Here is a 15,000-nt window from a genome sequence, read left to right as displayed (position 1 = left end):
CATGTGTCATGATCTCGTTATTATGCGCTCACAGTACTAAGAATCGCAACAAATAACACAAACTATGGGGTTTATAACCCCTCTACTTCCTATGCACTAGCGAGAGACGCGCAGCTCGGAGGGTAAGCAGGGAGGGGAGACAAGAGAGGGTCATTATTATGTTATCCTTATAAAGCCCTGCTAATGTATTTAGTACTGTACACGATCATATGCAATGTGACAGGCCACAGCAACAACAGAGGGGTGAGTGTTAAAAATACAAATTGACGCAGCGTGAGAGGCGAGGACCTGCCCCGCAGAGCTAGCAATCTAAACACATCCTGCTGCAGGCAGGGGCTGGGACGGTGCTGCCGCCTCACACAGAAATAGGCACAATCCCAGACAAGGTCACAATGCGCGAGGGCGGCAGGGAGCGCAGGGGGAGATAAGGAGGCAGGTGTCCGAGCGAGCAATGAGACGCCCCAACATTGGAACAGAGCGCTGCAGATTTACATACAACACAGTGCATGGGCACCAAGAAGTTCAGAGCGTGTACACGCATCACGTCACTAGTACACGCATCACGTCACTAGTACACGCATCACGTCACTAGTACACGCATCACGTCACTAGTACACGCATCACGTCACTAGTACAATCATCTTCATTTTATCATAGCATCATCATATCTGTACAACGCCTTTCATCAATACACGCAAAGGCGCTTCCTACCCCACCCTCATAACAATCCTCATGATCTGTTATTTATATTATTTGTTATTTATATGATATGTATTACTACTGTGAAGCGCTTTGTACATTTATGGCGCTATATAAATAAAGACATACAATACAATACATAACAATGAATTGAACAGGTGCTCGGTAAAGGGGACGCTAAAATCTGGCGGAAGGAAAGCAGACTGAAAGCAGCCATCTTAAATATGACCACAGGACATGTTCCATGTGTCTGAGCAGCTTCGGTGTTGATGTTGAAACGCAGCGACTCCCTCAGTGCACCGAGGGCATGTGGCTGAGTGGGAGAATACAGCAGGTCAGCACTATATGACTCACAGAGGATCACAGAGCACACACTACATCACTGAACAAAATCGTCGTTGAGGGTCACAGACTGGGGAGCAGCAGAGCTACGTGTAGGAGAGCGAGAGAGCAGCACCCTGTACCAACCTATGGTTAGGACGGGAGCTCCCTGTGAGTTATCCGCAGCTGTAACATTCCTGTGTGCAGTATGCCCCCCCCAGCCTGGGGGCTCACTAACACACAGTATCCCCCGACCTAGCCAGGCTCGTGGTCCTGCTAACACACAGTATCAACCCCCGCCCCCCAACCAGCCTGAGGTCCCGCAAACACACAGTATCCCCCCCGCCCCCCCCCAACCAGCCGTAGGGGCTCGGTAACACACAGTATCAACCCCCGCCCCCCCCCCCCCCCAGCCTGAGGTCCTGCTAACACACAGTATCCCCCGACCTAGCCAGGCTCGTGGTCCTGCTAACACACAGTATCAACCCCCGCCCCCCAACCAGCCTGAGGTCTCGCTAACACATAGTATCACCTCCCCCCCTCCCCTAACCAGCCTGATATCCCGCAAACACACAGTATCCCCCTCCCCCCAACCAGCCTTAGGGGCTCGGTAACACACAGTATCCCCCCTAGCCAGCCTTAAGGGCTCGCTAACACACTGTATCCCCACCCTAACCAGCCTGAGGTCCCGCTAACATACAGTATCCCCCCATAACCAGGCTGGTGGTCCCGCTAACACACAGTATTCCCCCACCCCCTAGCCAGACTGGGGGTCCCGCTAACACCCAGTATCCCCCCCTACCCAGGCTGGGGTCCCACTAACACACAGTATCAACCCCTCCCCCAGGCAGCCTGAGGGGCTCACTAACACACAGTATCCCCCGACCTAGCCAGGCTCGGGGTCCTGCTAACACACAGCATCACCCCCACCCCCTAACAAGCCTTAGGGGCTCGCCAACACAGTATCCCCCCTAGCCAGCCTTAGGGGCTCGCTAACACACTGTACCCCCACCCTAACCAGGCTGGGGGTCCCGCAAACACACAGTATCCCCCCATAACCAGGCTGGGGGTCCCGCTAACACACAGTATCCCCCCATAACCAGCCTGAGGTCCCGCCAACATACAGTATCGCCCCCCCACCCAGGCTGGGGGCCCGCTAACATACAGTGTCCCGCTAACACACAGTATTCCCCCACCCCCTAGCCAGACTGGAGGTCCCGCTAAACCACAGTATCCCCCCCTAGCCAGCCGGGATGACCTGTTAACATACAGTTCCCCTCCCCCCCACCCCTCCCAACCCCCCCCAACCAGTCCGGGAGCTATCTCGGCTCAATTACAGAAACATCGCTCAAAAGGTGAATACACCATTGCACACCCCACACACCCCACACACCCCACACACCCCACACACCCCACACACCCGCCCCCACATGGTGCAGTCTCCCCTCCAGCAGCTCTGCCTCCCCGCCCCCTGCAGCTCGGCCTCCCCCCGCTACGCGGGTATAGTGAAGCCCTCAGCACTGACACTACAAAACACTGGGGGGGCAGTTTGCTTAAAATGTGAATTTTTCATCCATTAAAAAAAAGAACCAAAACAGATTTATCACCAAACTTGGTAAAGAATTTCAGAGCAGGAATATCTTCCAAGTACTCAGAAGTCCAGATGTGCTCCTGCACTGCGAGGGGCATGAAACGCACAGCACGGCAATACATACAGTCTCTATAGCAGTACATACAGTCTCTATAGCAGTACATACAGTCTCTATAGCAGTACATACAGTCTCTATAGCAGTACATACAGTCTCTATAGCAGTACATACAATCTCTATAGCAGTACATCCAGTCTCTATAGCAGTACATCCAGTCTCTATAGCAGTACATACAGTCTCTATAGCAGTACATACAGTCTCTATAGCAGTACATACAGTCTCTATAGCAGTACATACAGTCTCTATAGCAGTACATACAGTCTCTATAGCAGTACATACAGTCTCTATAGCAGTACATCCAGTCTCTATAGCAGTACATACAGTCTCTATAGCAGTACATCCAGTCTCTATAGCAGTACATCCAGTCTCTATAGCAGTACATACAGTCTCTATAGCAGTACATACAGTCTCTATAGCAGTACATACAGTCTCTATAGCAGTACATACAGTCTCTATAGCAGTACATACAGTCTCTATAGCAGTACATCCAGTCTCTATAGCAGTACATCCAGTCTCTATAGCAGTACATACAGTCTCTATAGCAGTACATAGTCTCTATAGCAGTACATACAGTCTCTATAGCAGTACATCCAGTCTCTATAGCAGTACATACAGTCTCTATAGCAGTACATACAGTCTCTATAGCAGTACATAGTCTCTATAGCAGTACATACAGTCTCTATAGCAGTACATACAGTCTCTATAGCCGTACATAGTGTCTCTATAGCCGTACATAGTGTCTCTATAGCAGTACATAGTCTCTATAGCAGTACATACAGTCTCTATAGCAGTACATAGTGTCTCTACAGCAGTACATACAGTCTCTATAGCAGTACATACAGTCTCTATAGCCGTACATACAGTCTCTATAGCAGTACATAGTGTCTCTATAGCAGTACATAGTGTCTCTATAGCAGTACATACAGTCTCTATAGCAGTACATACAGTCTCTATAGCAGTACATACAGTCTCTATAGCAGTACATACAGTCTCTATAGCAGTACATACAGTCTCTATAGCAGTACATACAGTCTCTATAGCAGTACATACAGTCTCTATAGCAGTACATAGTGTCTCTATAGCCGTACATAGTGTCTCTATAGCCGTACATACAGTCTCTATAGCAGTACATACAGTCTCTATAGCAGTACATACAGTCTCTATAGCAGTACATAGTCTCTATAGCAGTACATACAGTCTCTATAGCAGTACATACAGTCTCTATAGCCGTACATACAGTCTCTATAGCAGTACATAGTGTCTCTATAGCAGTACATAGTGTCTCTATAGCAGTACATACAGTCTCTATAGCCGTACATAGTGTCTCTATAGCCGTACATAGTGTCTCTATAGCCGTACATACAGTCTCTATAGCAGTACATACAGTCTCTATAGCAGTACATACAGTCTCTATAGCAGTACATACAGTCTCTATAGCAGTACATAGTCTCTATAGCAGTACATACAGTCTCTATAGCAGTACATAGTCTCCATAGCAGTACATAGTCTCTATAGCAGTACATACAGTCTCTATAGCAGTACATACAGTCTCTATAGCAGTACATAGTCTCTATAGCAGTACATACAGTCTCTATAGCAGTACATACAGTCTCTATAGCAGTACATACAGTCTCTATAGCAGTACATAGTCTCTATAGCAGTACATACAGTCTCTATAGCAGTACATACAGTCTCTATAGCAGTACATACAGTCTCTATAGCAGTACATACAGTCTCTATAGCAGTACATACAGTCTCTATATCCTGCGCAGCAATACATACAGTCTCTATAGCAGTACATACTGTCTCTATAGCAGTATATAGTGTCTCTATAGCAGTATATACAGTCTCTATAGCAGTACATACTGTCTCTATAGCAGTATATAGTGTCTCTATAGCAGTACATAGTGTCTCTATAGCAGTACATAGTGTCTCTATAGCAGTACATAGTGTCTCTACAGCAGTACATAGTGTCTCTACAGCAGTACATAGTGTCTCTATAGCAGTACATAGTGTCTCTATAGCAGTACATAGTGTCTCTATAGCAGTACATAGTGTCTCTATAGCAGTACATAGTGTCTCTACAGCAGTACATAGTGTCTCTATAGCAGTACATAGTGTCTCTATAGCAGTACATAGTGTCTCTATAGCAGTACATAGTGTCTCTATAGCAATACATAGTGTCTCTACAGCAGTACATAGTGTCTCTACAGCAGTACATAGTGTCTCTATAGCAATACATAGTGTCTCTATAGCAATACATAGTGTCTCTATAGCAGTACATACAGTCTCTATAGCAACACATACAGTCTCTATAGCAGTACATACAGTCTCTATATCCTGCGCAGCAATACCTACAGTCTCTATAGCAATACATACAGTCTCTATAGCAGTACATACAGTCTCTATAGCCTGCACAGCAAAACATACAGTCTCGATTTTGCTAAGGCTTTTGATACTGTTGATCATGTTATCTTGCTTAACAAACTCCAGTGCTCTGGAATAGGGAAGCATGCTTTAAACTGGTTTTAATCCTACATATCAGGTAAATCCCAACATGTGTCCATCTCAGGCTCTAACACCAACCCCCTGGATATCACCTGTGGCGTCCCGCAAGGCTCTGTTCTGGGGCCCCTACTCTTCTCAGTGTTCATCAATGATCTTCCCACAGCTTGTAAGGAAGCCTCAATACACATTTATGCAGATGACACAATCCTATATGCACACAGCCCTAGCCTCTCTGACCTTCAACACATACTTCCATCTGACTTTTTGAGACTTGAAAATTGGATTTCCCAAAACAAACTGTTTTTAAAGACTGACAAGACTAACAATGGTATCTGGGACCAAGGCTAATTTTTTTAAGCTTCCAATGACTGAGCTCCAGATCAGAACCAACGCTAACACCACCCTAACTCCGGTTACTAGTTTTAAATACTTGGGCATATGGTTTGACTCCCATTTAACATTTTGGTGGCACATCGATAGCTTGACATCCAAAACCTATGCCAAACTAGGTGTGCTTTATAGGAACAAATCCTCCCTAAGGCTGCGAACCCGCTGCGGACGGCAGGGCACGCGGCCGCGAACCACCAGACCCTTGCCCGAATGGTCCCTGCACCCGCTGCCTCCTTCCGGCAGGGCTGACTACGTACTGTGACGTGTCAGCCGGCCGATGCTGCAAGAATCTAGTGATTTTCGGCGCTGACGCATCACGTGGTACGCGAGTCAGCCAATGGGGAGGAGGGGAGGGAAGGAGCTAGATGGGAGGCGCCTTGGGCGGGGAGCAGGGAAGGAGGTGCGGGTTAAAGTGTGAGTATGTATGTGTGTGTGTGTGTGGGGGGGTGGACGGCACCACGACCAGATCCCGCCCCCCACCCTCCCGGCTCCCTACAAACCGCATATCGCGGTCTGTGTCTGTCAGCGCCCCTGCAGTGCGGGCGCGCTGACTGAGGGAGCGGGGCCTTAGCCTTAGTCTGCTGGTCAGAAAGCGTATTGCACAGCAGATGCTAATGCCAATTATCGACTATGGGGACATAGTATACAGCTCAGCACCCCAAACCCACCTTAGCAAACTTGATACCCTCTACAATTCAATATGCCGTTTTGTTCTTCAATGCAACTACAACACACATCACTGCGAAATGCTCAAAGAACTAGATTGGTCATCACTTGAGTCTAGGCGCAAAGTTCATCTCTCCAGTCTTGCCTTCAAATACTTTCTGGGCAAGTTACCCATCTATCTGAACAAGTTCCTCACCCCCACCACATGCAGCACTTATCTTAGATCTGACTCCAAAAGACTGTTCATGGTCCCAAGGTTCAGAGTTTCCGGACTCTACTCCTCTTACCGTGCACCCCAAAACTGGAAGTCTACTGGAGACTCTCACAGCCACCACCAGTCTAAGTTCTTTCAAAACTAAAGATCTCACATTTTAATCTGGTCTGTAACTGTTATATACGCCTATAATACAGGCATACCCCGCATTAACGTACGCAATGGGTCCAGAGCATGTATGTAAAGCGAAAATGTACTTAAAAGTGAAGCACTACCTTTTTTCCACTTATGGATGCATGTACTGTTCTGCAATTGTCATATACGTGCATAACTGATGTAAATAACGCATTTGTAACATGCTCTATAGTCTCCCCGCTTGCGCACAGCTTCGGTACAAGTAGTCGGTATTGCTGTTCAGAACGTGCTGACAGGCGCATGCGTGAGCTGCCGTTTGCCTATTTGGCGATATGTCCTTACTCGCGAGTGTATTTAAAGTGAGTGTCCTTAAACAGGGGTATGCTTGTATATATTATCTCTAACTGTGCATGCTATGTCTTGTATATAATGTATACCCTGTTCACTTATGTAACGATGTATTTGTAACCATGTATTATTTGTCATCATAGCTCTGTGCCCAGGACATACTTGAAAACGAGAGGTAACTCTCAATGTATTACTTCCTGGTAAAACATTTTATAAATAAATAGTCTCTATAGCCTGCACAGCAATACATATAGTATCTATAGCCTGCACAGCAATACATACAGTATCTATAGCCTGCACAGCAATACATATAGTATCTATAGCCTGCACAGCAATACATACAGTCTCTATAGCCTGCACAGCAATACATACAGTCTCTATAGCCTGCACAGCAATACATACAGTCTCTATAGCATGCACAGCAATACATACAGTCTCTATAGCCTGCACAGCAATACATACAGTATCTACAGCACACAGAGCAGTATACAGCATACAGAGCAATATGTACAGTATCAATAGCACTCAGAGCAGTATATATCTAACATGCATAGCAATAGAAATATATAGCATGAGAAGTGCAATATATATCTTTAACATGCAGAGCTATATATCTTGAAAAATGCCCCAGGGGGACGAAATGCTGATCACTAAACATGCGACTACCTGTCCTTCTGTTCTCTGATTTTGTGCGTGTATGTATATAAATCACACAAAGCGATATATATAACACGCAGAGCAATACACACCTATAGCACTCATAGACATATAGCCAATATCTGTGGCATATATATTTAACACAAAGCGCTGTATATATACACACCTGTAACACGCACAGCACTATATATCTATAAAACACAGATACACAAATATATATATACATACATACATACCCACCAAGCAATCCATATATATATCTAGCCCATCTTCCCCCTCCCAAATCGCAGATAGGGTCCCCTAAGGTGTTCTGGGGTCTGGCTAGGTGTCTCTGTGTGGTGCATAGCTGCTGGCAACAGGAGGGCCTGAGTCTCCCGCGATGACATGGGGGATAACAGGAACAGGTTACTGGGGTGGATGCCTTCGTTCTGGTTCAATAGTGCAGCGTCTCCATCTATAGTAAGCCCCAGGAATGCGGGGTGGAATCCTTACCACAGAGATTCCCCACAGGGATGAGAGATTCCAGTCTCACACAAGGATTATCTTTAAAAGCAGCAGTCTCTTTATTCTCTTGGGCAGCAGCCAACAGGTACAGTTGATACACAGTCCACTAACTGTTCTCCCTTGTGATGTTCCCTGCCACCACTCTGCACCAAAGGCATCCAGAGTGGGGCTAGCTCTTCCCTCACCCCCTACGCAGGGTGAGAGGTATTTGGTCCACCTCACTAACTATAGCTAGATCAGCTCTACTCATGAGCTGATCATTCCTCTCCTCCTAACTCACTATCACTACTGTCAGACTGACAGAACAGACACTAAATAGGAACTGCACTGCTCATGATCTCAGCAGGCACCGCCCCTGTGTCTCTTGCTTTGACACAGGGTCAGGTGACCTACCTCCACCACTCAGGGCAGTGCTTGAAGTGGGGGAAACCCATGATAACTCCTGGCAACCTGCCCTTACCAGGGATTATACCAGGAGGAGGATAGAACTATAGCCCCATTACTTACCAGGGCTACACTCAGGTGGAATCCAATGGTCCCCACTTGGACCTAATTTGCTGGACCATCCTGCAGGTGAACAATCTGTGAACATACAAAACATAGTTAATCAATATTGTGTGCACTAGACTGTAACACCCATGATGGCGACATAACACAATGGGAAACTCCCAACATGGAGAACCCTAACTCAATAATAATGACGGGGATCAGGCTTCTTCACTTCCCGCCCATTGTGATCCACAATTTTAACAAAGAAGGGTTGTACAGGCCCATTCTCCGGTCTGTACAGGATGTTATGCATAAATATATTCCTACCTGTACTCCAAGCCTTTATCGCAGAACATATTTTATCCTCCCTTATGTAGGTAGTGCTACCAAACTTAATCCTCAAGTGTTCAAGGACTGCATCTCTGAGCCAGGTGTCTCTCTGGTCCTCGATCTCCTGCATTATCGGCTCTGGCACGTATGGAAACTCATATCCATGAGATTGCTGGTATCTCGCCTCAATGGCTCTGTCTGCCCTAATTAATTTAGTAAGTTTCCGGTTCCCAGCCTTTCCTGGCAGTACCCAGTACTTTGGCTCCTCAGGCGCAACATCATCGTACAGAATAGATGAGCCTTTGGGGGTAATCACCTTTTGCATAATTTCTCTCCACCTGTTATCTAACTCGTCGGCAACCTCCTGTGGAGAATAGGTGCCTGCGTCCCACCAGTGCTCTACAATCTTTCTTTATTAACACAAATCTGGTGTGGTCCATCCCCTCATGATACCCTGTGAATAACGGTGCCCACCATTTGTCTCGGTGCTCATATGAGGATGACACACTCATACCTTCCTCAGACTCTGCTCTGGAGGATACACCGTATGTCTCTGCCTCAGTAGAGTGCGAGCCTTTACGCCTCCCTCTAATGACATTCTTATAAACCGTGGGATTCATCTTAGGTGGTTTGGGACTTACGGGACCCGCTTTTGCAGTAGACTGGGACCCTCGGGCCCTACCTCTAGAAACAGGATTAAACACAGTGGGGTTACGTACATGTACAAAACTTGACAATGGTATCTCCCCATCAGAACCCTCATCACTTGTCACCCAATCCCGCCAATCAGTTGAAAACTTGGGCGTCTTATCCAGCTTACTCCCACTAGGACCCGGTGGCACGACACGTGACGGGGCAGGGGCAGTGGCCGGGGCAATGGCGCTAGGGACGGTGACCATGGGATCGCCAAAGTCCATTACAGTGTCTCTGAGTCGGGCGATGCCACGACCTGTAGGTATTTTCTTACTGTCTCTTGCGGCAATGCTTCGGGCTCCCCGCTTGGCTACATGGGCCTTAAACTCCTCGAACTCTGCGTCCAGCCCAGCTCTCCTTATGGAAGCAATCAAAGCTTCCAGGCCTCTGCGCCAGTCCGACCCGGAAGTGACGTAATCGTTGGTCGTCACGGAATCTCCATCCGCTCCTTGGTCTTGCACCGGAAATGCGTTGAGGACCGGAAGGGGCGGTGGTGGACCATCGGGGTCGCGGACGGGCAGGTAGGCCTCAAGCCCCTCTCTCTCCACAGGTTCCTCCTTCACCTGGCGGGAATAAGGGGGTGGTGGTGTCCTCTTACCGCTCCGCTGTCTTGCGATGCTCTGCGGTTCCACCGGAGCCGTCTCGGGTTCCATCTCCGCCGCACTGGGAGTCACCACGGCCGTGGGACTTCTACGCGGTTCAGGCCGCACCAGCGCTTGCCGTCAGGGGGGTCTCCGGACTCGTCTGCTCCACCTCAGGGGTAAGTGGGGCTTCTTCTTTACAGCTGGGGTGGTCCGCCGGCCGGCGCATCACCACCGATGCCAGGCTGTCTCTCTCATCCGACGAGGACTGCAACGGCTCCTCCGCTGGGTAATCACCTTGAGTCCTTCCGGCACCGCCAGTGGGTATGGGTACGAAACGGGCCAGCTCCGGTACCTCCACTGCGGTCGCGCTCTCCTCCGTCGGGAGATCTCTTGGTGGCTGGGCCTGGGTCCCTACCGCAGGGGTGACATATGGGACCAGGGCAGCCTTAGCCTCTGCCTCTATCTTGATCAGCGTCGCTGGAGAGGCATCTCGCGGGGTCACTATTGTAGGGCATGGCTCAATAGGCCAGAGGTAGAACGTGCCACACTGTTGGCACCGTGTCGTTGTACTTGGGGCCGGTCCGGGTGACCTGCATTGGACGCACAGGCACCGCAGATATTCTCGGCCATCAACCTCCACAACCAGGAAGCCTCCTGGAAGCTGATAAGTCATTACGCTTAAGTCAGCCATCTTTTGCGCAGGGGTTGATTCGCTCAGCTTACTCTTCACACACTTAGCTCCTTCTCCTTCTCCAGTCAAGCAGAAGTGAAGTTCCTCAGCCTCACGTCCCACCTTCCGCTGGGGAAGACTGTGAGGATTGGTTCTTGGTGTGCCCCCTCCCTCTGGTGGAAACAAGAGGAGGGGCACTCTCTCTCTCTTTGTGTGACGTGGCTTCGTCCGTCGGCCAGTCACTGCACAGGTGGGTGTGGCTTCGGCTTTCGCACCGTTCCCTTCTTTTGGCTGGGGATCTGGGTTCGGCGCCAAACCCCTGCACATCTCTCGCCACATTTCTCATGCAGCCTGCTTGCACGCAGCACGTGCGCGATCTAGGCTTGGCGGGAGTCACCATTTTGGATCGGCTGCAACCCGCGTTGCAGTGAATGACACAGCTGTCGCCATTTTAACCTCCTCCATTCCCCGCAGAGCACATGTATCTCTCGTCGCCATCTTTAGTGAGCCCTCTAAGCCCACGATAGCGCTACTCTGTGTCTATGGTGTAACTCGTTCCTAGACACTATACTTAATGGTGCTCTAACCAATGAATATAACACATGGCATACCCCAGGCTAAGCAGAACTCTCTCCTTGTACACCGCACTCGCTGACGGTTCATTACAAGCACTCTGTGGTGTGTTTTCTGGATACTGGCTAGTGTACTTGGCATTCCTAAGTACTGGGCGTCAACCTACTTTTGGCCACTCATAGTGCAGACCCTATGCTGAAGTCCCTGACCTTGTTAACAGGCTACCCCCACAGGAATCCTACACTATCTGCCTCAAGGCGACTAGAACAGCTATAGCCACTTTATCCAAATTTACATCACCCTCCTAGGGCACCTAGGGTGTACTGTGCGAGAGGACTGTCTCTCCTGACTACCCCTAGTCTGCAAAAATGCCCTTCCTTTTGCAGCGCTTGCTCTGAAAGTGTACCTACATCTTTCAGCTCTGCTTCGCTGAAAACCTGTCCTGTTGCTCTTAGCAATCTCAGCAGCGCCTCCAAATCTAGCCCATCTCCCCCCTCCCAATCGTAGATAGGGTCCCCTAAGGTGTTCTGGGGTCCGGCTATGTGTCTCTGTGTGGTGCATACCTGCTGGCAACAGGAGGGCCTGAGTCTCCCGCGATGACATGGGGGATAACAGGAACAGGTTACTGGGGTGGATGCCTTCGTTCTGGTTCAATGGTGCAGCGCCTCCATCTATAGTAAGCCCCAGGAATGCGGGGTGGAATCCTTACCACAGAGATTCCCCACAGGGATGAGAGATTCCAGTCTCACACAAGGATTATCTTTAAAAGCAGCAGTCTCTTTATTCTCTTGGGCAGCAGCAGCAGCAGCCGACAGGTACAGTTGATACACAGTCCACTAACTGTTCTCCCTTGTGATGTTCCCTGCCACCACTCTGCACCAAAGGCATCCAGAGTGGGGCTAGCTTTTCCATCACCCCCTACGCAGGGTGAGAGGTATTTGGTCCACCTCACTAACTATAGCTAGATCAGCTCTACTCATGAGCTGATCACTCCTCTCCTCCTAACTCACTATCACTACTGTCAGACTGACAGAACAGGCACTAAATAGGAACTGCACTGCTCATGATCTCAGCAGGCACCGCCTCTGTGTCTCTTGCTTTGACACAGGGTCAGGTGACCTACCCCTACCACTCAGGGCAGTGCTTGAAGTGGGGGAAACCCATGATAACTCCTGGCAACCTGCCCTTACCAGGGATTATACCAGGAGGAGTATAGAACTATAGCCCCATTTCTTACCAGGGCCACACACACACACACATTTATATATATACACGTGTGCGTGCGCGTGCACACACACACACACACACACACACACACAGTGAACTTTGTCTAATGATCTATAACATGCAGAGAAATATGTACTTATAACATGCAAAACAATATACCGTAGATCTACAATGCACAGAACAATATATATCTGTAACACGCAGAGCAATATATATATTTAAAACACAAGGAGTGATATATATCAGTAACACACAGAGCAATATATATCAGTAACACACAGAGCAATATATATCAGTAACACACAGAGCAATATATATCAGTAACACATAGCAATATACTGTATTATACTGCATTAAAAGAGTAATTGTAAGTGTGCCAGTCACATCAATACACACACACACACACACACACACACACACACACACACACACACACTGTATATGTTCATTACTGACTTAACCCCTCCACTGCCAGGAGGGCAACAGTGCCTTGCTGTGGCTTGTGCTCTGGCAGCGAGGGGTTAACCTGCCTGCATATAAAAAGAGCATACTGTGCAGTGCTAGAGACACATTTAGGGTAACATCTCTCAGAGAGTACAAGGCCGACATGGGCAGTGACCGTCTGTCACTAACTTCGAAACCTGGATATCAAAGCAGAGAAAAGGTCAATTTTGGTTCATCCAAAAAGTGTGTGTCACTGGTTGTTCAATTACACAATGCAATGCTGCCCTGTTGGTAGTGGAGGGGTTAATAAACACTGCCAGGAGTTCCAACAAACCGCTCGCCAATTAATCTGCGGGTCACAATCAATATGGCTGCCTCCATGATGTTTTCCTAATCTGTACCACAAAAACACCCACGTTTTAGCTGCGCTAGCTGCTTTGGTCGTGCTGAGTCTGTGCAAATGATGAACACACGCAGAGCCTGAGATTAGAAGATGATGCCAGGAGAGGATCTGAGCCAGAGGTGGGCATCAGGAGAGTACCACGCGTGCCCATCACCAGAGCGCACACACTATATAACCTGGGTATGTCAGCACAAAATGCACAGCGTTGGTTACACACAATACCCAGCACTGCTGCACAGGGTGTTAAGAGGCCACAGACACAGTTCATTTTTTTTTGTGTGTGTGCAGAAAAACACAATTACATGGAGAGCAGAGGAGTGATTTTAGCAGATAATCTGTTAGAGGGATGTGACCTGCAGCTCAGAGCTGGGATAGCATGCACACACACGGATACACCCAGCGTGCGACACGCTGCTCTGGGGGGAAGTGGGTGTGAAACACAGGACGGAAGGGAAGTCTGTGTCATGTTAGACACTTTAGGGAAAGAGCAGGGATAAAACCACACACACATGTACACACACAGGCATGCACACATTCAAACTGTGCACACACACAGGCATGCACACATTCAAACTGTACACACACAGGAATGAAATAATGGCAGTGCACGCACTCTACATAGGTGATAGTGGGGTACTTAACCGCTGGTGTGCTGGTCCTGGGGAGCTCCTGAAGTCCCAATGTGATCCAGTGAAGAAGAATCAGGCACACAGTCTTAATCATCAGTGAAAGGGGTTTATTGTGCCAAGAAATCCAGCGTTTCGACAGTAATACTGCCTCTCACATGGGGAGCCTACACCTTGAGAAAGGCAGTATTACTGTCGAAACGTTGGATTTCTTGGCAAAATAAACCCCTTTCACTGATGATTAAGACCACACACAAATGCACACATTCAAATTGTACACACACAGGAATGCACACATTCAAACTGTACACACAGGAATTTATTTATAAAATGGTTTACCAGGAAGTAATACATTGAGAGTTACCTGTCGTTTTCAAGTCTCTCCTGGATACACACATTCAAACTGTAAGCATGTGCTCGCACACTGTACACACAGACATGCACACAAACTATACACACGACAGTCAAATTGTATACACAAGTGCGCTTTCAAACTGTGTGCTTGCGCATTCAAAATGTACACTTACATAAACACATGGAAACTGTATGCACACACATGCATAGACACATTCAAAATGTATACGTGCATGCACAAATTCAAACTGCACACAAGTGCACTTTCAAACTGTGCTCGTGCACTCAAAATGTACACTTACATAAAGGCACACACATTGAAACTGTATTACACATGCACGGACACAGTGTCGCATGCACACACAAGTTTTTGTCCACGAACACATACTAGAATACACCCACGTACATACATTTTCATGTACCTTTTCCTGATAACCTTAACTCTAATCTACAGTA

General features: G+C 48.1%; 1 protein-coding gene across 3 annotated transcripts in view; it reads right to left on the bottom strand.

Annotated features, from left to right (window-relative positions):
- NHSL3 (NHS like 3) overlaps nucleotides 1–15,000 on the bottom strand; it is a 31,760-nt gene that overhangs the window by 14,810 nt on the left and 1,950 nt on the right. Inside the window, exon 1 of one of the 3 annotated variants that reach the window (XM_075604708.1) lies at nucleotides 8,659–8,767. The exons of the other annotated variants lie outside the window; for them this stretch is intronic. Within the exon in view, the coding sequence (XP_075460823.1) occupies nucleotides 8,659–8,752 (94 nt within the window). The 5' untranslated portion in view covers nucleotides 8,753–8,767. Of the gene's footprint in view, nucleotides 1–8,658; nucleotides 8,768–15,000 lie in introns of those variants that run through there. 3 annotated transcript variants of the gene reach the window in all.

Source organism: Ascaphus truei, chromosome 6 (genome assembly GCF_040206685.1).
Source record: "Ascaphus truei isolate aAscTru1 chromosome 6, aAscTru1.hap1, whole genome shotgun sequence".
NCBI classification, from domain to species: Eukaryota; Metazoa; Chordata; class Amphibia; order Anura; family Ascaphidae; genus Ascaphus; species Ascaphus truei.
This window is presented reverse-complemented; position numbering and strand designations above follow the sequence as displayed.